At 30.8% G+C, this 23,996-nt stretch overlaps 1 protein-coding gene across 6 annotated transcripts in view; it reads right to left on the bottom strand.

Annotated features, from left to right (window-relative positions):
- LOC113517814 (potassium channel subfamily T member 2) overlaps positions 1-23,996 on the bottom strand; it is a 124,806-nt gene that overhangs the window by 9,097 nt on the left and 91,713 nt on the right. For 4 of the 6 annotated variants that reach the window (XM_031911732.2, XM_031911741.2, XM_031911733.2 and 1 more), the window contains 15 exons: positions 18,113-18,192; positions 13,657-13,756; positions 11,212-11,410; positions 11,051-11,125; positions 10,873-10,956; positions 9,968-10,062; positions 6,675-6,858; positions 6,109-6,336; positions 5,744-5,901; positions 5,051-5,248; positions 4,832-4,981; positions 4,337-4,749; positions 2,914-3,063; positions 2,679-2,832; positions 478-558 (listed from right to left, as the gene is read on the bottom strand). In XM_031911732.2, the coding sequence (XP_031767592.1) occupies positions 478-558; positions 2,679-2,832; positions 2,914-3,063; positions 4,337-4,749; positions 4,832-4,981; positions 5,051-5,248; positions 5,744-5,901; positions 6,109-6,336; positions 6,675-6,858; positions 9,968-10,062; positions 10,873-10,956; positions 11,051-11,125; positions 11,212-11,410; positions 13,657-13,756; positions 18,113-18,192 (2,349 nt within the window). The remainder of the gene's footprint in view (positions 1-477; positions 559-2,678; positions 2,833-2,913; positions 3,064-4,336; positions 4,750-4,831; positions 4,982-5,050; positions 5,249-5,743; positions 5,902-6,108; positions 6,337-6,674; positions 6,859-9,967; positions 10,063-10,872; positions 10,957-11,050; positions 11,126-11,211; positions 11,411-13,656; positions 13,757-18,112; positions 18,193-23,996) is intronic. The other 2 variants (XM_031911735.2, XM_031911742.2) reach the window with 1 other exon arrangement.

Raw genomic sequence — 23,996 nt, 5'->3', positions numbered from 1 at the left:
CACTATTAAATTTCAACGATAAATTTTATTGTCACTTGATGAAAACTAAAGGTATTCATATTTATTTTTTACATAATAACAATAAAACAGATTTTTATTTAAATGATGCGTGATTTAATACGAATGGTTTAGTGGCGACGATCACTGTAATGTGCCAAGTATTAAATAGAGCACATTTACTAAAACAATTGATTTACAATAAGTATTTAGGAATAAATAGTTTAAAGTAAGTACCACTGAATTTGCAATCGACTTCTGTAATGAGGTTATAAAAAGAATAACATAGTATTTTTATTGATTACTGAAAATATTATATCATATAATGACCTGAAAATATAATCCAGGTAAAACCATCGTCTTTGTATTCTTTAATCTTCTGGACGTTGTCTAAAATTAATGTAATGGTGATGTAAATATAATACATAAATTATTCTGAAATTTGGTAAACTAAACTGTACTTCTTTAAGAAAAGCTCACCTGGTAAAATCATTTCGCCAAGCACTGTGCACGATGTCACTGCCTGCCAGCGAAGAGAAGCTGCTGGTGGTGACGTCATCACTGAAGGCAGGGTTACGGGCCGTGCGGTTGGGATTTACGCTCAGGGGTTTATACAGATACATATACACAATTGTTTAAGGGAACTTTATAAAGTATCTGTATTTAAGCAGTGTTCGCTAATTTGGAATAGGTTGGGAGATATCGATTTTTTGGATATTTTGTGCATTTACATTACGATTACTATGTACATAAAATGAATATTGTGATTACCTTGGCTTGACTATTTATTTTTTTTATTCATGTAGGTAAGTAGTCGAAGCAAATTAGATCAAACAATGAAGTGTATGTACATATAAAATTACATATAAAATTCTTACATATAAAAACAATAGTAAGGACAGTCGATGCTTGTAAGAGCATTCCATCTGACTTTCATATCCTTTAAAATAAATCATAAATTAGCGAGTAGAATAGACCTATAATCTATTAGAATGTGAATCTCAGGAATATGTATTAAAATGTAATTGATAATTTATTATAGATATATTGTATTATTTCCAATGTGCTTCGGCTTATATTTATTTGAGTAGAAAGATTATAGAGGCAGTAAGCAATAGATATAGGCAATGCAGAATAATGTCAAGTTTTATAATAAATGTTTGAAATAATATTGGTATGTGGTTACTGGATGAACAATAAACAGTATGTTACGTAAATTGTGTACAATAAAAAGAGCTTCATAAACAAATATCAAAAAGAAAATGTAAAAAGATTAATATAAGAATACAAAAATGTATATCTGAAAAAGGCCAGCTGGCCATGATGTAAGAAATAATTAAAATTATGTAAGATTCCATAAAATTGCATGTTAACGACTAAAATACCCTAAAACTTTAATAAACTTTAGATCTTATCTTCCTCCTCAGAAGAAATATCATAGTAATTTCATATTTGTAGTAACGTTTTTATCTTATTAATACTGTAGCTTATTATATCGGCTGTTTAAGTATTTTTATTGAATATGTTTTTCAAAAGTTTTAATAAAAAAACAATGAGACTATTAATATTTGCGTAGCATATTTTTTGTAACCGTTTTTCGTATATTATGAAATATTTATTCTACAAACTTGGTGGGAGTATATGTATTTTTCTAATAATGTCAATATGTGATCAAAGTTCCATCAAATGACGATAATCACGTCAATTTTGATGAAAATTTGCTAAATAAAAACTGCGGTGTATTTTAAAATCTCAACATTCAGTTTATCAAAAATATTGTTACTGGTGTTCGAGCTATTCATCGTGGAACGTGATCTTATTTCTGGCTTTGTCGTTCTTATATCTTCTTCTGTAACTTTTAGATTACGAATTAGGTTTCCTTTAGAACTTTCATGGAGTATTCTAGATTGTATTTATCCTTATAATAAGGGCTCATTTATTAGTCATGTATTTATGTATATGTTACTTTAGAAGATTATTTCTGTCTAATGATGTTACGGTTATCTGTCAGGTACAATAATTGTAAGTTTTTATAAATGTTTATAAATTAATGCAGAAACAAATTTTAGTATTACTCTAACACAAGATTGTAAGGAGCTAAAAAATTTACTATCCATATTTACTCGTATCATTTTTTGTAAACTATGATTATTATATTCTGCATTGCCTATTAAAACCGATGTTTTGATTCATGACTGATAAGTATGTATCCTATGAATAAAGCAATGCAGAAATAAACATCGAAGCTAAGCAAAACACTTACATGTAACAATGACGAAGGTATTGTGCGGTTGTCATGCAGTTTGCGTGATCCCGGTCATCTATCTATGGGAGTCAATGTATAGGCTAAAACAACCAGAAATGAAAACGAAATATCGTTAAAGGCTTATAATCATTAATAATTTGAGAAACAAGCCTTAACGATATGAAATAAAATTATATTCGTGTATAAAATGCTTATATTGAAAAAATATCAGCGGAAAGTGAGAAATAAATTGTTCATGTAGAACATTGTAATTTGTTAAATTAGGCCTATGCTACTCTATGTACAAAAAATATAGACGAAATTGTGTATAAATATATTACTATAATTTATCATGATAATTAATACTGAAAGATAAAGAAATGAAATTTGCATGCACGTGAGATGCAGTTGAAGCTAAGGTTGACGATGTGCTTACGCTATTTTTTCTGACGGTGATCTCCATGGTACATCATCTTCTAATTCATCTTCACTTTCGTCTATTTCTGCTTCATCATCTTGATTATCAGAAGCAATATTAAGACTACTTGTCACCATGTCAGGTACGGGCAAAATGGATGGCCTTCTGCTTCCTGTAAGGAATTTATTCTTTATACTTTCCAAGAACTACATGCAGTTTAAAGATTATTTAGTTGTAAATAAACGTCAGTTACCTCTACGATAATTCAAAGCGTCTGGACTGAGGAAGTTAGTATTGTCTGGTTTAGGTAATAATAAATGGCTGTCTGTAGCGCTGTCGGTTCCTGGAGAATCTTTTAAACAGGTTCTAGAATCTGACGTTGATGTGCCTTCACCATACTTTGCTGTATAAGTTGTACAATTGCTTATATTAATTAGTATAAATGTGTTACTGTTTATGTTTATTTTTAGTTTGTATAGATAATAATACATTAAGAAATATTTTGTTTATTAATATTTTGTCTTTTATGCGTGATCATTTTTATATAAAGCTATTAATATTTATTGTTTCACTATATTTAATTTTGATAACTATGAGTACAAAAATGGATTAAAATTGTTTTATGTATGACAACATGTGTGACATTGGTGATAGTAAATGAATATTTACTGAGTTTACTACTACGTTATTGCATAACATTGAAAATATTAAAACGCACGCGCTCATACACGCACCTAAACAAACATTAAAACGCAAACGCGCGCATACACACACACACACACACACACGTATACACACAAATCCACATCCACATACATACACACACATACATACATACATACACACACACACATACACATACACACACACAGACACACACACACACACACAAAGACACCTACACGTATACTCACACGTATACATATTACACACGTAGGCAAACACACGTACTACGACATTGATGAAACGATTGATTTAATGGACCGAGCGCATAGTTTCTCTAAGAATGTTCAAAATTATAGTGTATACAATTCGTATTTTAGAAAATTTTGTATTGTATTAAACAATGCGCTAGGTGATTGATTTCGTGATGTAAATGTCAAAGTCGTATATCACCCATCTAATTTAATCTAAAATGCATGAATATCACACACCAAAAAAAAACATGCAAAAACAACTGATTCAAACTTTAAATGTGAATTATATGACAGTTTTCCAACCAATCTCCGAAGCACACTCACCGTACAGAGTGATACGTAGGGACTGCTATCTGTTTTTTAATTGTTACAAATACATTAATTTTGTGGTTATATATTTGTGAAAATTACAACTACAAGGAAATTATTTATTATAAAGAATTAGAAAAATGTTTGTGTACGTCAAAACAGAATGAAAATTTTAAATATTTTATTTTATAAGGATGTATTTTATGTATTACTTCGTTGTAGTTGACATTAACAGTTTTTTTTAAATGTGAACAAATTGCTAATGTCTTCTACGAAGTCGAATTGCGAAATTAAAAATAAATTTTTAAAATATTATGTTCAATTTGTCTCGACCTTAAGACATTAAGCAACTTAAGTGATAACAAATAGAAAGTAGGTCGAATGCACATGTTGTTAATTTTATTTGTGTATTCGATCTACTTTGGGCGTTTATCCAACTGTGACACTCACAGCTAGCGACAGTAAAATTAGCGGATGATACAATATTAGCTTGGTTGATGCGTGATGGCGATGCGTTTGGTGTGGAACTCGCGGGAGCTTGGAGAATCACTTGTGGGAGTTCGTATTGAGCGACGTTACTACCGTCTGTTTTTTTCTGCTGGCCAGTACCCTCCTCTGCGTCGCCACTTTTCTTCTCGTTTGAAAGCAGGCTACATGCTGTTTGATCTTTGGGTATTGTCGGTTTATTTTCTATTTGTTTTTCGGATACAACGAATGCGGAGTTTTCTTCTTTAGTGATGCTCATGTAGTAACATGTATCGCTACTTTTCATGATATGACGAGGTCCGGGATTTAACAAGATTGTATCTTCATAAAACTCTGGTAATTCGGCAGGGCGGACCCCAACTAAAGCTACACCATACCTTTATTAAAAAAATACAATTAGTTGTATACGGTAACGATTTTAAAATGTACATAATGTTTATTTTATGATTTAATACTGACTTTCTGTGAGAGTGAAAACTTGCATAAGTAAAACTTTTGCCTTCGTATTCGCCAAAGAAACGACTGTCTCCTAAAACAATGTGGTAAATTTCGTTTCCAGAGCACTTTCCATATAGACGATGCCATTCTTCTGGTGACTGTTGCCCCTCCCTAGAATACAATGTGGTTTAAATATTTGTTTGTGTTAGAAAGACATTATATACTGTCATTAGCACTTACTGTCCTCTGCTAGTATGTAGTAAAAGTGTTACGAGAGTTGATGCACCAGGGCATGTGCAATTATTAGCTAGGAGAGCGTATTTAAACTCGTCTTCACATACAACAAATTCAGCGAATTTCACGTGCAATTTATTTTCTGGTCTAAAAATTTGTACATATTGTGGCACATCTGGAGCAAAATCTTTAACAGCCCAAGACCTATAAAAAGAAATATTATTTGCGAATAATGTATAAAATCGTCTCTGTACTAATATATAACTAGTATAAAAATCATGACTCAGTAAATGTGAATATTTTTTTTATTTTATAACATATCATATTAAGATATAATAATATAAATATAATAATCAATTTCGCAGAATCGTTGACTATAGCAGAATTTTTTGTTTCCTTCTTACTTTTCTAACTAAACTGACTAGTATCATGAATATTTTGGAAATTATAGTAGGTTATATCAATTCCTTCATCAATCATCAATCAATGAGTATGAAAGTATGATACTTTCATAATGTAACAGTATGGATCCCAAAAAATTTAAACATTTTGTGAAATTGATTAGATATTGAGTTGTTAAGGGGTAAATAGTGGCTCCAAATGGTTCGTGTATTATACTACACGGCTGTTGTGTTACTAGTTCTTGGTTTGAATTGACTTGACACGGAGCCGCGTGTCTAGATGTACATTGTTCGATACCTTAAAATTGTGTGTTCATCAGCAGCTGTCTTATCAGCATAGTTTCGTGCTGCTAGTATGAAACAAGCTTCAGCTTCGTTCATTCGAGCTCTAATAAGATCGGTGTCTTTTAGACATGAGCCTTGAATATAAATAACTCTTTGAGCCCATATAGGGACCTGAAATAAAAAAATACAGTGTTCTGTTAATAAAAATAAATGTGCTAATTACATTTCTTATGGGAGATATTTGTTGATCGATACTGTTGTAGTGACTGTAATATTCGATGTGAGAACATTTTACCGAGATACCATACAACCTATCAACACTTTTTTTTATTAACTAGTTTTATAGTTATGTAAAATTAATATTTTCAAAATTTTCACCTGTAAGATCATTCTCATTGTCGTATCTAATTCCATAGGAGATAGTAAAACAACATAGTAATCTTGCAGTAATGGATGTGCATAAAATTCATTCAAAAAATCCATAATTGTGTCAGCATGGAGAGTAGTCGAACACACTACGACATGCTTTTCTGATTGCGCACGATGAGATGAGTAGGATCCTCCCAATTTTTGTCTTTCCATCCAAGTAAACGCCAATTGCTCGAACTATAAAAAAAAGAATGATGATGTAACCGAAATAGTCAGTATAAAACAAAAACACGTGCTAATCCTAACCTTTGACGTTTTGGTTTGAAGCGCCATCTTCAATCGTCGTGTAAAATGGAACAGTAAAATTGATATGTTACTGGTCTATATATAAGTAATTGAAATTTTCAACATGATGGTATCTAAGAGCGATATGGAACGAAATGTATATGGAGAAAGATGTAGCAAATATAGAGCTTTCTATAACATAAAAGCTAATTGCTACTGATGGCGTTGAATTTGATGACGCTAATAATGATTAATTGATGTATTAGTACATGTTTAGAAACAAGACGTACCTGTGTCGGTAAAACAACAAGAGCAACTCCTATCATTATCACCATAAATAATTGAGATGGCCATATATCAGGCACGAAGTCTCCGTATCCAACTGTTGAAAAGGTCACCACGACGAAGTACATTGCTTGGAATAAGTTGAGATGCCGATGTCCAGCACGTTGGAAGTGTTGTATACCGCATACACTGCAATTGATGAAGTAAAAATTATTTCAATAACACATATCAAATTCCTCCAAGTGTGCTTATCCCACCTGTGTGTTATGTTTTTTCCTCTTTGTAACTTTTTTTTTTATTAAAAATATGAATATATATATATTTAATAAAATATGTACAAAGAAATTAACATACATATGTAATTTACAAACGTAATTTAATTTCATCAAAATAAAGCTTAATCGTTCATAATTTCTAAAGCACTTGTATGTATATGACGCTAATAACTTATTAGTGAAAGTCTCAGTGTTGGGCACGAGTCTGTCTTCATAAAAAAGGGACATTAGCTTACTAACACTACGGTAACTAGTCGCTTTGGCATGGAATAATATCTAATGTATAAAATTTCTGTGTCACCATTTGTATTATTCGTTTTAACTTGAGTGACAGTATAGGTTTTACCGCGATATAAAAATGGACCATGTAGATGGCAATAAGGAGCATATATTATAGTGTCATATTAAGTCTATTATGGAACTAATGAATTAAAAATGCTTATTGTTCCTTTGGGGATTACAGTCACAATAGGTAGTTTGAATTGATATTAAAACTATAACTTGGTTCATTAAACCATTTTCGTTCAATATTTTAGTGAGGTGCCGTTGCGATATAGGTTATATATATAACATATATATTAAAAATAGTATTGGCAAACAAACGTTTAATATTATGTAAATATAGAAACATGCATACCAAATAGTAATGGCTTGTCCCTTTTATTTTAATTACGCACATTGAAATTGGGCGCGTTTGTTGCCATTGGGACATGTATGTGAATGTAATACATAATACTAAGCAGTTATAATTTTTTTAATTGCTGACATAGCGTATTTATTTTGGGGTTACGAGAAGTACCGTTACATAACAGTTAAAAAAGTACGGATCCTAAAGATTGCCTCTGTTATATTTTGTAACTACGGTATTGCCACAATATACTCTTATAATATCAATTTTAGTTAAACCTATTGCAGGTGTTTACAATGAGTTCGAGTTTCAGTAGGTTACCCTAATCTTTTTCATAACCCTAAAATGGACTAAGAATAGATCCTTGAGGTACACCCATACGCAAGAGACCCGTTAGGTGTAACACATACAAGAAAACCTCTCTATGCATTCCTTAATTGTAATCTTATAGTTAAGTCTTAGTTTTTTTCTTTAGCAAATTTTTGGCAGTTTTTAGTTGTAAGTTACTCTAGTATTAATTTTATTGTTAATACTTTTTTTGAATACGATAGCACTGGTCAAACAGAAATGTTTTCTTCATTTTGTGAGTGAAGTCTTATTAAAGATAGGTTAATAAATATAAATATGACAAAAAAAGAAGTTAATTAGCTTTAGTTTCTGTGATATAAATGAAGTAGACGGAATAATTATTTTAACGGATTTAGGGGGAAAAAATCGTTTTAATTCATATGCCAACAACATGGAAAGTATATTTAGAACATCTATGATATTTATTTATTTATTCTTTTTAGTTACAAAATCAATCTATATTTATATTGTTTGGTGTAGATAAAAGTCTATTTAGATCTATTGTGAATAAGTCAGTTTGGAAATAATGTGCGAAAAAAGAAACAGGTTTATAAGTTTTTTTAAGCCTGAACAATAAACGATGTGATTTGTCCCGTACCCTTTATAAAAACTTGTTCTATAAAGGATAATAACTTAGATTATATAGATAGAGCATCGAGCCTCTAAAACGGGTCAACTTTTTGACAAATAGCTGACTTTTTTTTTTATATTAATGTTCTTACGCATTCAATGTATTTTGATATATCTATATTTAATTATTTAATAAAACAAATGCATTTTCGTGTATTATAAAGGTGCAGAATTTATAAGACAAAATAAATATAGAAGTTATGAAGGAATCACCCATAACTATTTATCATGAAAAAATTTATGAAAAGGTTGACTTGTTTTTCTCGAAGCATTTGTATGGAGATACTCTATTTATGTAATCTAAGGATAATCACTATTTAGTTGGTAACATTTATTTCAAAAAGCTTTTTCCTATAACGACGTAAAAGTGATGAGAGCCGATAACTGGGTGGAAGAAAAAAAAAACCCTTAAAAGGTTGTATAAATTGAATGAAGCGAATTTTCCAGAGATGATCCTAAATTTTTTTCGCTTACTTGAAAGATAAATATACGACAATGACTTTATTAATTTAGTCACGTAAATGTGTATATTTCGGGGCTGTATTTTGTAAGCTTGAGTCATGAATTTCTTAATTGATTTAGTGAAGTAAATGAATTATTATATCATGTTAAGATACTGGTTATAAGTGGTTTTCTCATAGAAAATTAAATAATTGAGTAAAATAATTCGCTCAATATTGTAACATTGTCTAAGTGCCGCTTAATTTTTTGGGAACTTCGTTATTCGTTATTTAAGAACGGAGAATGCGCTATTAAGATATTTAAGCTTGTTTTTTTTTATCGTATTTTCGTATTGCAATATTTTTGTTTCGCGTTGTGCCTATTGTGCAGAACAGTTATTAAAGATATTTAAGGCATCGACAAAGAAACTAGTGGATAGTGGCGGCATCTACAATCTCGATTAGTAACTAATTACTGTAAAAATTCAAATATAAATGGTGTGTTTGTAGTTACGAGAACGTAACCATAAAAAAAGGACTGTATAAAGCACTACACTGTTTTTTTCTATTAGTTAATTCGAGACTTGTTTTATAGAGTATCTATGTCCGATGAGAAGAAGAGAGAACCTTTCTAGTTACACAACGTACTTGTCTAGGTGTTTTTAATGGGTGTAAATGGCATGCCGTGCTATCGGAATACACTGGCAGAGTACCAGTGAGAGGTGATAGGTGAGGATAAAAAGACAAGTCAGTTAGTCCATCGTGACGAATGAAATGATAAATAAGTCACGTTAGTTTCCAGGGGGAACCGCGTGGAGGTCGACCTGATAGGGATTTTCGATAGCAATGGGGACTAACTTCCCCATTACTAACTATCCTTTCCCCCGCGCCCCCCTCCCTGTCTAGGTGGTGTTACTATACTATTCAATAATTGTATTAAATAACTTTAGTATCTTGTAGTGTAGTTATTTATTTACCTTGTAAAAACGAGGCACAGTAAGGTGACACATAATATCATCAACTGCTGAGACAGCGCCGATTGAGATTTCTGCATCGCTCGATGGAGGTCATTCTATAAATACACAGGATGAAATGAATTACTTTTTATTTTTTGTTTTATTGTTAGAGAGGCAAACGAGCAGACGGTCCACCTGATGGAAAGTGGCTACCGTCGCCCATGAACACCTGCAACACGGGAGGAGTTGCTTGTGCGTTGCCGGCATTTTTTATATCACGATAATGCCAGTTTTTCAAATGTATATGTTATGTAAGATCACTTGATTTAACTGTTAGTGTTATTGATTTAATTGTAATTGATTCTTAATATATATGCCTATATGTAGCAATTAAAAGTTTTTAGTATCTAACTATTTAGCAGATATATTTATTATACTTAATTGTACCCGTGATAAAGTCCAAATTAATAATAATAAACTTTAATCACAAGTCATGTATGTTACTATTATAATTTTAACTAAGTTCATTAGTTGATAAAAATCACCTACGCGTTAATCTAGGATGTGGCCCGTCTTTCTGTCAAATCTATTCATACGTTTAAGCGCGATAAACGTACTATGAAAACAAAGGCATGGCACGTGTATGTCGGGTGTATTTGGTTCCTCTACATACATACCTATATGTATATACATATAGGTACATAGAATATTAAACCAATATACACAACACGTAAATATCTGTAGTGACCTTGTTTATGCTTTTCGACGAAAGTGCCCGAAACAAAATATTTTGCTTCACAATTCCGACACCTTGTCATAGAGTTAAATAGCATTGTACTTGCGCACTTATTGTGTAAGTTACATACTACAGTGGTCAATCGATTGTACATAAGTAATGTATACAAAGTTTGTGTGTTTTTACTTACAAACATATTCTCCAAAGATCTTTTGGCCAACCAACAATTAAGAAATACCGGTATAAATAGGTTCCGTAGTGGCGGGAAAGGTAGCTGAAAATGTTATTATAATTATTAATTCTTTTTTTCCTTTCTACGTAAAATTTTAATAAATTACATTTGGTGTATTTGTAGTGTTTATACTTACAGTCAACGCGAAAGGTATTGTGTTTACCATCTCTAGTATAAAATGAAAAGACAACACTTGCTGCCAAATGTTTCCCTGTTGGGCAAATAAAAGATGTTATAAAATAATTTTATAGATATAAACATTTCATGTGCATGGAACACGTTAAATATTTTACTCACCTTATAACCTAAATAGGCTAACAATATAGCTTCTGTAAACGAAATCATGGCTAATATGACTTGTACTATCCATAAATATAGGGGTCTGTTGACCCATATTATTCCATCCCAGTTGATTATCGGGTGTTCTTGAAATTCTTCTTCTGTCAAGTTGGCCGAATACTCAAATTCAGTCTTATTGCCTGGTTTACACCCGTAACTGTAATAGAAATAAATGGACATTTATATAAGTGATAATTTGCTAGTTATGAGGACAGACCATTAATAATATTCGAGATAATTTGTATAACTCCATTGCGTTTTCTTTAGGAGATTGAAAAGCTTATTATACGTAGAAGCGTAAACTAAACTAGTGATTTTATAATCGTTTAATATTAATTTCTAGATTGGTAAATAGAGGTAGTTAATTATTATTTTGCCTTGTATTATGTATCTAAAGCTTAAAATATGAATACTAAAAAGATAACATAGTATTTTTCTTTTGTGATTGGAGCTGCAAGTCTCTATCGTTACCGTGTGCCGCTGAAAACGTTACGCGACCTCGAACGTCACGGTAAACGATTTTTGGTGAAAATCTTGTTAACGGTAACTTTATCGAAAACAAATAGGAAATATAGGAAATTGCCTACTACTACTAACGATTTTGGAGAAAATTCGATTTAAAAAGCTATATCGTTTATATTTCTCATGAAGCGAGCACTTTACACGTTGCAAGGTAGAGTATAAGATTACTTATTTAAAGAATTAAAAATCTAATAGCAATAATTATATAATTGTTAAGTAACTCATTTATATATCAAAATATAATATTATATTTGGCACAGACTTTTAAAAGGTGCATATCTTATCATTATTATCATATTTTAGCGGAATTTTTTTCTGATTCTGTTTTTTTTATGTTTTACCTATCCTGCCCCTCACTATAAAATTAAGCCATGATAGATAAGGTTATGGTGAAGTTGATATTAAACAGTCCATTAACTTCCCTCTTTTGGATACAGAGCATTTTATGAAAGTACTCGCAATAGAGAAGTGCACTGATCAGGCGGCATAAGGTTATATTACTTAAGCACTTTTCTTCTTACATATTGGTGTAAAGGATTTTGTTTTCTCAGTCTGGTCTAGTCTTATGATATTTTGGAAATGACAAGAAGTGGTAACACGTTGTATTCTTTCTTTGTCACCATATTCATGAATTATAATTATATATAATATTAGCCATCGGCCTATACTTCTATCTGTTTTAAGTTCACTGAAATCGGTTGTCTTCATTCGTTCAATAAAATAGAAATACTTATTAAACTGGAATTGTTTATAACTTTTCAATACATTTTTTTATTATTTAATGGTTTGTGGTATCTTCTATTTTATTCACAATTATTTTATTATATATAAAATTGGAAAAGCAATTTCTAGGCAGGCTCATTTACACTTATTATAGTAATAACTTAATAATAGTAGATGAGTGTTCCTTTAGAATAACTTTATTAAGAAGACTTGGAAAGTTACAGATATCAAGCAACTTTTTGCGAATTGACTGAGAATATCTTCCGGGATTCGGCAGAGAGAGTGGTAACTGACGTGATTCGATTACCGAAACGTCTGTTTCCCAAACTGACGTTTGGAACGAATTGGTAGAGTAGCAACTATTATTGTCTAAAGAAAACTTGTTAAGGCTATATGAAATAGATGCTTTAAATAGTATCTGGGTTTGCTTACTACTGTCATTCTTTTCCCTATTTTCACGTGTATACTTGAAGTATCAGTCTAGAATATAATATTTAAAACATTGAGTTTTTGCAACATTCAAAATCAAGTAAAGTAAATAATTTATTAAAGTGTAACATTTTTGTTATTTATTCTTAAGTTATTTATCCCTACCGTTCAGTTCAATAATTCGTATCAGCAGAGACGATAACTATACTAATAACAAAGATAAAGATAATAACAAAGAAGATAACGTTACTATATACTAATAGTATTTATTGGTAAATTAAAATTTAATTTAGTTCCTTTAGATACAAATTTATTATCAAAGTATTTATTTATGCAATGTAGATATTATAATAGTACGCTATGAAGGTTTAGGTAACTTTATAAAGTTGCAGGAACTCTTTCTATTTATCAGACCGAGAATGAATCAAGACTGCCATTATGGCGTGAATTCGGCCTAAAGCTCTTCGGTGTGTCGTGAATTTTGTTCATTTTTGTGTATTTTGTTTGTAAACTAGAAGCATTTATCATTATGAATGGAATATCTAACTTTGATATCCCTCTAGCCGTTGCGTATTGTTAGGTTGTATCCGCTCTTGCGTGTCCTATCACAAATTCGTGCCCCATTGTATCCACGAAATGCTCGAGTCAAGAAGGCAGGATTTTTTTTACTTTGAGTATTGAATGAGGGATATTTCTTATTGTTTGTTATTATTATTTTTAATAACTCACCAAGAGGCAGAAATAGGGTCTCCATCAGCACAGACGCGGCATATATACAACACGCAGGCCAAAAGTTTGAAAAATAAGTTCGCTATCCTAATGCGTAAACCTGAAACAAAAATAAAATATCCATAATATTGGTCCATATGTATTTGCCAAATATTAATATTTTAGTTTAATAACGACCGCATTAACTTTCGTGTATTTTATCCGAGAGAGGTCGTGACCGTATAAGGTGTTTGCAAAAAATATTTTCCATAGAATTGAGTTACAGTATTTAAGGTATTCTGTCCTTGCTATTGGATATGGGTAACGGGATGTTTATAGAAGATGGCACATGGTGTGTTAAATAGTAATTTAGGCGCGATATTTGAAGAGCATGAGGAAAATTAATGAATGGCCAAAGACTGCAGCAAATGAGTATGTAGTCGGCCTCCAAACTTGTAATCTCTGCAGTCTACCTGTTCCCAATTCAAGGGACGACCGATCGTCAGCCGTAAGATATGACGCAGGGCATCTATGAAGGCACAACAATAGAAACAATAGAATCACGCTAATGCTAGATAAGTAACAATCGATTGAATAGGCTGGTTCTAGGCAAGCGTTCTTAACTATACATCATATCTGAACGGTTAAAAACTACTAGAAATATAGAATGAATATAACCATTTATATTGCCTTCATAGATTATGCCAAGGCTTTCGATAGTATAAAGCATGAATACATATGGGAGATCTTAAAACAGCATGAAATATCAACAGTTCACGATTATATCAACACCATAAAAACTATTTACTCGAATAGCAAGACTAGAATGCAGTTAGAGTCATTGGGTAGTAAATTCAACATAGAAGAATATTACAACATAGAAGAATATTACAACATAGAAGAGTCATGGGAACCTCCTTTTATCTAAAATATAAAAAAAAATCAATTACCGAAAAAAAAAAGTTCCTAAAATATTTTTTTTTAAATTGGACTGGGAAAATTTTATCTTGAATATATACAGGTCTAAAAAGAACTACATTAAATGCGCAGACGGCTTAGATTTCTTCAAACAGAAATCCAATTTCTTCAAAAAGAAACAATGATTTAAGGGCTAAACAATTAGAGTCTATAATTTGGATTAAAAATAAATGCCAATAAAATGAAAGTAATAACCAATCCCATGTAGAAGAGCATCAAAATCTTTAATATGCTAAACACTACATATACATAGGACATATTATCTCTACCGAGAAACTTTAAAATAGATACATTTGAGAGTGACTACCGGATAAAAATAATACTGGACTCTAAAAGAAATAATGAAGTCTAAGATCTAGGAATGACAATAAAAAGAAAGACCTTTAATACCTGCATACTACCATGTCTAACTTATGACTGTGAAATTTGGGTTTTGATCAAATCTCTTAGAGCAAAACTAACTGCCTGTCAAAGAGCACTGGAGACAAGACAAGATTTGGTTAGGAGTACTGTCTTTAAGTCGAAAACAAAAGTAACTGATATCTTGACAAGGATTAACAAGCAAAAGTGGCGATGGCCTGGTCACATGATGAAAGTACAAGGGATAAAAAGACAGAAAATGAAATGGGAAGACGATTTTAAGTTGACTGTGAGCGCAAAATGAAGAAGGGTTGCAAATGATAGAAGCCAGTGAAAAATATTGGAGGAGGCCAATGCTACAAGGCACACTGAAATTAGAGATATACTATGATAAATGATAGCTTTAAGTACAATATACATGTAAATGCTAATCTCGCTTTATTATAATTATTATAAAATTGTAAACACTTTTTCAGTTTAGAAATGGCGAATGGCACTGTGAATGTTTAAAAATTGCTGTATCCATTTCAGCTGTTATTATTTAATTTTCATCGTGCAATTTTCATTCAATTTAAAACCACATACTTTGTTTTTATATACTAGTTATTTATACACTAGTTATTTATTTATTGATTGCTACCGCAATACAGGATCGACTGTGTTGTGTTGACATAATATTACATAAGTCCATTAGTTTATTAATTGGATTGAATATACACCTACGTCAATATAAATATCCCTTTAAGGGATAAGTCTTCTTGTGTACTACCTAATATCTATATTAAAAGTGAATGTTCAAATACATATAAATAAATAAAATAATACAGTAAGTTGGTACGTACAAATAGTGAGGTGCCGAGTCGGCCTATTTTGGTATTTTAGGATTTTTGTATTGATAAAAAAGATTCCTGACTCGACTCTAACGACTCGGGTTGCTTGAGTATTTGTATGGGTAATCGTGTACTTCTTCAGACTCGAATATTTTTTTTAATTGATTTCTGAAGTTTACTTTTAATGAAGATAATAAATGTTCAGATATTTTATAATTTTTGGTAATGAAGGCCTTTGGTAATTAAGAAAACAGTTACCATGAAATATAAATAAAAACTTACAATAAATATGCAGTAAGTATTCAAGTGTCAGAAGTGTTCGAATCTTGTATTCAAGTATCCTATATCCAAATTTCTTATATTGAGTTTTCAAGTACCTGAGTACCCAGTAGGTATTCAAGTCAGCCTGAGTCGGCAAGTCACTATTTACGAGTAATATATAAAAACCCATGTCAAGATGCTCGTTCACGCTGCTCTCTAAAACCGTCCAACCGATTTTAATAAAATTTTATGTATGTTGTTTGCGCCAAATTAAAACATAAAATAGTTTTACTTCGACAAGAAAAAATGGACTCAATAGGTGGAAATGTTTTTCGGGTTAGCTAATCTTATTTTACTAATATAATAAAATATTAATTAAACTATAAATGTATATGAGAGACGTTTAAAAATATTGATATTCAAGGTCTTAATAAGAAGCAAAGAAATTAACGTGATAATTATATAAAAAAAATATCTCTTTGTCTGTCGGTATGATTGTTCCGACATCACGCAAAAACGTACAATTGGATGTAGTTTTCATAGTTGTAATATGAAGGTCTAAATAAAAAACTAAGTAGGTAAGAACGAATTTAGAAGTAACCAGCAAAAGCTAATAGTTATATAAAATACACTAAAAGCGTGAAACATTTCCTTCGGGGTATTGTTGTAGTGGTTCGTTCATTATTACACAGTGAAATGAATTCCATGAATAATGCATTTTTGTGGATTCAAAATTATTAAAAGTATTCAACTGTACTGTATTCAAGTAAAATGTAGAAAAAGTTTCGTTTAATTAAATAACGTGTCCATTGTAACTAATTATAAAAACATGTAGCAATATATAAATGATTAATTTATATAATACACACGCAGGTAACTTTAACTGTTGTTGTTTAAATCATCATTATTTTGATGTGTTAGGGGCCGTGATAATTTGGTGTAGGGGTGTGAAAGTACATTATTATACTGATATACGTAATATTTGATGCTGACCACGTACATCTATAGTTATGTGATGAGTACATCAATACATGTTGTGGTCACTGTTTGTTTGATTCAATTAAGTAACCCACTATTGTCCTACTGCTGGGAACGGGTCTCTCCTCGTGAAGGGAGAGTATTAGCACAGTTTAAAATCCTCACCTACAAGTGGTTTAATAGACACGGCAACACAGATTTATAAGTTTCTAATTATCATGTAATCGTTTGGGGCATTCCAAAGACGTTGAATTATTGGTTATTCTTTATATATTAAAGAATAACCAGTATTAATATACTAACATATTACATCCATATCTGCTAGTCATATTTTTTTTTTTATATTTTTCTTCACTTGCCTTGTTTGTTGGATTGTTCTGTGTTCCTCTAATAACCTCTTACGTCCTATAGTTAAAAAAGGGATAGCAATACATTATATTCTCACTTCATTACCATACGGAGATCAGGATGAATGAATCAGCTCAATGGAATGAAATCAATAGAAATATATAATACCTCATGGTTGTGAGGAATTATATATTTCTATCACCAACTCAACATATATTTAGTTTTATCAATGTTCATGTTTAATTTGATAATAAATCTTCTTCTGCATCAAATATTTTGAAAATATCGTTTAAAATTCTATTTTTACCAATTCTATAGATATTTGTAATATTTCGTTTAGTATAAATTCAAATAAGCTATTTCGAGCCTTTTTAGTATTATAAGAAAGATTGAAGTTTCTGTGGGAAGTTGAGATTACATTTTAGGTGACCTAAAGAGACTACTTTTAAAATAGGAAATTGTTAATCGTTCCTGTATTATATTTGCTTAGCCTTAATTTACTAGTGTGAAATTAGAGCAGGTAAATTTCAGAGGTCAGTTAGTAGTTATTTAAATTGTTTCAGTTCGATTTTCGTTATAAATTGTTAGAATAGTCAATGTGCAGAAAACGAACTCTTTTTTTGTATCGAAACCCAAAGTTTCAAGGCAGAGTTTTTTTCTCTTTAAGTTCTCTGTGGCCGACTTGAAAACGAAGAACATATAAATATAGTACTTATACTTACTCGATCGTTGATTTTTTATAAAATATAGTTGCAGTCTTTCTTTGAAAGTATTCTCGTTCACATAATACTCCACTCGTACTCTGAAACAAACCACAAGAGACACATTATTTACTGTGGCATACAGTAGGTATAAATACCACAATGCATTGTCGGACTCTATATCGATTCAAATCTATTTTCGATACCAAAGTCATCACGCTCCATTCATACTATTAATGCAGTACTTAATGCAAAAGAACGTCATCTATTTCAATAGTAGGACTAAATTATAGTAGAATATTAGTATGTTTACTAAAGTTTTAAAGGCTTTTAACTATTTATATTATACAAGGTGATGTTGCGGCTTTTTCTGCGCGTTCACAAATAAATAAAATATAGATAAAAAAGAATTGTATATTTGTTTTGATCTAAAATTTTCTTCATATGTTCATAAAAACGTAGACTCTTTCTCATTTTTACACGGACGCTTTCTTTTAAATCAACTTGTTTTGTACTACTGTAAAATCTGCGCGATGCTCACCTTTCCACTGCATTTTAGTTTTTCTTACATTGCACTACAATGCGGGGACAATTATGAAATTCTATATGGTTAATTGCCCCTTTTACGCTTTAGTTGGTTTAATTGTGGCTCTTACATTAATAATTGTTATATAAAATTTGTCATGTAAAATTTGTTACATGTTTAAGTGTATCAAGTTTAATAATCAGCTGTGCTAAATAAAATCTAACAGATCATGCCATTCGTGGTGTACTTTGTCTTTCCGTTTATTTAATATTATATTAATTAATTAATTATATTAATAGATTATAACATGCATAAAGATAAATATTAAGTAATGTAATTTATTGCTTTAGATTGCCTTTTTGGAGATTTTTTTTATAAATTCTCAAATACCGTAGTAATTAGAAATATCGTTTTATTTTTCCAATAATATTCTTGTGTACTTTATATCAGTTATTTTAGATTTTTGCTTGTAAAACTTCGACGATAAGTAGTGGGGGATGGTTCCTACATTCTGGATTATAAGTCAACAATTGATTGGTCTTTAAATATTTAAATTTTATTACTTTCTTTTTCAAAATCTGGTACAAAGTGATACCGTACATTCATATGTTTGATCTGCTACAGTTGTACTGGGTTGTTTGCTATCGCTATAGCAAATTGATCAGTGTGAATCGTTATAGACAATTCTCCCTTATTCTTCATTTCCTTCTCAAATGTTTTCTACATTTAAGAAATATTTAATAAAATCAAAATCTTTAGCAGCTTCTTTATCAGAAGCTGTCTGACATACTCAGTCTCGGCATTTGATACAGCATCACAAGAAGTGTTGTTATTTTATGCTTTCCCAGAATACAGCTCTGATATCTTCTTGAAGATATTTTACGAATATGACTTCCTATCAGTGAAATCATGAGCATGATTAGTGTTACAGAAACCTTGAACAGTTTCGCTTGCATACTAGTCCTAAATTACCTTTGAGGTACAAGCAAGTACTTGTATCTCAGAATCCTCTTTGTGGTTGTTCAATGAATGTCCAGTGAAGTTGAAGATATAAATTTTGTATATAGAATTAGGATATAAGTTCGTAATTGTTTATAAATCTGTATGTATAAGACCGCAAAGCTGCAGACTGCAAAGCAGTTTCACGGCACTAAGAATATGTTTTGTCTATATAACTGTTTACTTGTAATAAATAAATAAAAAAAAGTCCAACATTAATGTCTCATTTTATATCCATTTGCACAATATACATCTATTTATTTATTTGCCTCTCTATGCCATTATATTTTTACATATGCAAGAGTAAATGCATGGCTATACATTCACTTTTTTTATTACATCTCAAATGTGTAATACTCCAGAATCTATGATCTATGTTTCATCACATTCTGTTGATTCATACTGGATGGTATGGTATCTTTTGACAAAAATATTATCTGCAATTGTCTTTTATACTTAGTAGTTGGTAATTGTTAATTGTCGTTGATACCATTAGTACAAACTAATAACTGAATGACTTATAAGTCAATTTAATACATTTGTTTGCCGTTTTCTTTTATGTGCCTGCAATAGTATTCAGATTCTTAGAAAATACCGAATCTGAGTCTCAACATTAAATTGCATAATTTAACAGATTCAACAACGGAATTAAACAGATGTCACAAATATAAAATGCAGTAAAGTTCTATCAACAAAAATAACAAACTATGTATTAAAACAAACGATTAAAACTTTTACAATTAATTAAGTTCGGTTTGGCTATCAGGTTGGCTAATAGAAAACATAAACGAGGTCATTTCAGATTCAATTTTGCGAATAATAAATAATATTATAGAAGGTATAGATACCTATTATTGTGTTTTTTACTTTATTAGGCAGTAGATCCATGACGAAGAACGACCTTCTTGCTCTTATACTCCTCTTCACGGAACAGAATTTATTAAGAGTTCAAGCTCTTGCCAAATGTAGGGTGAGTGAACGCTTTTGATTTCTTTTATGACATATATATGTAGAATGCACTGTTTATACATATGTACTGGAATGGTACGTACTGACAGTAGATATATTTTTAGTTGCTTCGTTTGTGAAATGTCTTTCATGGCTGTTCTTATTATCTTTGATTCAGATTTTAGGCAATTAGCAGGAGAGATCTTCAGCAAGAAACTATTAGAGGTATGTTTGGACATTTTATTTCTTTAATAACAAATGGTCAAAAAAGAGAATCTGTTCATACCTCCTATCATTAATTATTTTATCTCGTAGTTACTTCAAGCTATTATGTCATAATATCGATATCAAATGAAATGTGACGATTAGTATATCCACTTATAAGAAAATTTGAATGTCATATATACTTATAGAATTCAATAAATTTTGAAATTTTTGTTTTTTAAAGAACCCGTGTCTAAAAATTTACAAGTTTGCGTGTGTATAAATCATGATACTTTAGTTTTTATAGGTCCCAAGTGCTTAAGTTTTATGACGGAAATGGTGAAGAATGACGTTATGCTAGAATAAAATTTATGAAGGACCAAAGGAGTGATTCAAGCCATTTAGAAGTCTAAACGCATTTTATTCGTTTTCATATCTTGTATCAACCTTCCAATGTAGTAAGATAAAAATATATTTTTGTTTGGAAGACAGAAAAATATATCTAAAGGAACAATTGATTTCTATTATAAATTATACCTATTACTTGCAAGGTCATAAAATGTCCTAATTTATTTGTACATGGTTATTGAAACTATTATTTTTCAAAATTAAACTATTATTTTTCTAAATATTCGTTGACATCTCTCTCATCAGTTAATCAAATGACTATAGTGGATCGCCGATGAGGCCTTTCTTCGCGATTGAGGTCTTTGCAATGTGACTCCATCTACTTCTGGTCACAGCTGAGCGAGAGCATTTCACAATAAGTGTAGCTTCTATGTGGCCGTTTTAATGAGATCAATCCATCGCGATGGTGATTTACCTCGAGAACGTTTACCATTTATTCCATTCATATTCGTTGATAAAATATAACAAATTTTTCACATTTACAGACAGAAGAAAAAAAAGCCTTCTATTTTTATTATAATATTTATACCCTGGACATGTCACGCATGTCGTAATTAATAATGTATGTAGGACGAATAACAATTTCTTCTTTTCTATTTAGTTCAATTGTTTTAATTAGAAATTATTTCGGATGCCAGAAGTATGAGTGTAGCATTGGATTTGGCCTTACACGAATTTGGAGGTTGTATTAAAGACATTTTAAGCGGTGAGTTACCGCCATATATAGTTACTGACTGCAACCTATGAGCTCATAGGTAAGAACAAACGCACTTTACAAATTGATATAAAATCTCTTGTAGATAGTAAAATAACTAAGTCGTTCGTGTGTCGTCGTTGAGATATTACTTAGATTTTTTAATACGAGCCTAATCCGTAGTGATTGATGAAAGTTATTTATATAATTATATTTATTTAGATTATATGATAATGATTCGATATCGTGACGTAAGAATTACATTAAATCCAGAATGCCTTATAGTAGTTAAATGAATCGGGTAAATGCATTAAAATTAACAATATAACCAATTACCGGCTATTAAAGTAATAGCATAGGAAATTATTTAATAGTATATTAATATTAATGGTATTAAAGGGTTTCCGTATCACTTAGAAAAATGGAAATATGTACGTTACACTTATGCCATTATTAAAATGACTATAAATCGTAAAGTTAACTAAAAGTTAGTAATATATTCATTATTGCTTATTATTACAGTTGATAGGGGTTAATTGAATAAAAATGTTTCAGGGGTGTCCCTTCTAGAGATGTGTCCGGTGTTAGAGCTGTAGTTGCTTGTATTATCTCAAATAGTATTTCAGTGATTGTACTAGAACGGTGGCAAAAAATGTCTTGCGAGAAACTAAAAGGGTGTGACAGTGAGAAAAGAGAATACATGGTAGTGAAATGAGGAGATATAAAAGGTGATGAAAGAAAAAAAAATGCTTTTTAGGAGGACAGGAGAAGAGAAAAAGATTATCTATAAAGAATGGAAGAAAAAGCTAAAAGAGCGGTAATAGAATCGAGAGCTAAGTCCCGAAACCGCATATATAGGGCTCTTAAAGGTCTTATTTGTCATGAGGAACTTTACTGTATTACAGAATGGAGAGAAGCGAGAAAAGCAAAGTTATTGCGCATGTAAAATATATTAAAGACAATTTTAATACATAATATTACAGGGTAGATTTTAAAGAAAGATGATGATACTAAATCTTAATATATACTTGGAAAACTTATGAAAGAAGAAAATGTTTGGACTAATGAATTAAAAGATGAATTAGTGAATATAGACTTAGCAAACGAGATTAGTATGAATGAAGTAATAAAAGCACTAAAAGATATAAATGTGAATGGTTATAAGTGCAGAGGAAGATTCTAAAAGAAATGGATGGACTGTGAAAGATGACATGGGTAGAAAGGGAGTGACTAGTGAGATGACTGCAAATAGAAACGAATGGAAGAAGAAAACATATAACGCCGACCCGAAATAGATATGGAAAAAGGACAGGTAGAAGATATTAATTATTTATATATTACTAGCTGACCCCGCAAACTTCGTACCGTCAAACAGCCGATTCTTTAATTTTTTAGTCTTTTTAATATTTATTCTGCTATTCGGGACGCCGGGTCAGCTAGTAAGATAAAAAAAGAAAGTTAATAAGTCAACAATTACATTATGTAAAAAATAAAAACACGCCGTTCCACGTTACTCGATTGTTTTGCCTTCCCGGAACCTCTCCACTAATACTTGAACTCTATGGTATGGTATTAAAGTTCAAATTGACTTTTAAGTATTATTACGAATTGTTTGTATGGAAGTATAGAAGTGTCATTTTTAGACTTTTTCGTAAGAAGTAATTCTCCGTAAGAACCATCCTCATACTTCAAGGAATATTCTAAAAAAAGAATTAGCGATATCGGTTCTGCTGTTCTCGAGATTTGCGCTTAGCAACACATTCAGCGAATTATTTTTATAATATGTTATAGATATTGCTAATGTCAAATATTGCATTTATGTGAAATGTTAAAATATTAGAGTTATTACTACCTCCTTTGTTTCTTTATACAATTCTTAATTCACATTTTCAACGTATTGATAAATTTAAATCTATACGGACCAAGCTATTTGACACTGAAACTATTTCATATTTATACGCTCTCGAAAAGGTAAAGTAGTTTTTTTGTATTGTATTTTTTTTGTATCAGATACGGCAATAAATTTATACTCCACAATATACGGCTTCACGAAATGGTACGTGCAAATTGAGAAATATGTAGTGCTAGACTTAGAATATGCTTTTGTATACAAATAAACAAAATAA

This window comes from Galleria mellonella, unplaced genomic scaffold, assembly GCF_026898425.1.
Source record: "Galleria mellonella isolate WM207_F2 unplaced genomic scaffold, CSIRO_AGI_GalMel_v1 utg33, whole genome shotgun sequence".
Lineage (NCBI taxonomy): Eukaryota > Metazoa > Arthropoda > Insecta > Lepidoptera > Pyralidae > Galleria > Galleria mellonella.
The sequence above is the reverse complement of the archived record's forward strand: the minus strand, read 5'-3'. Positions and strand labels throughout refer to the sequence as shown.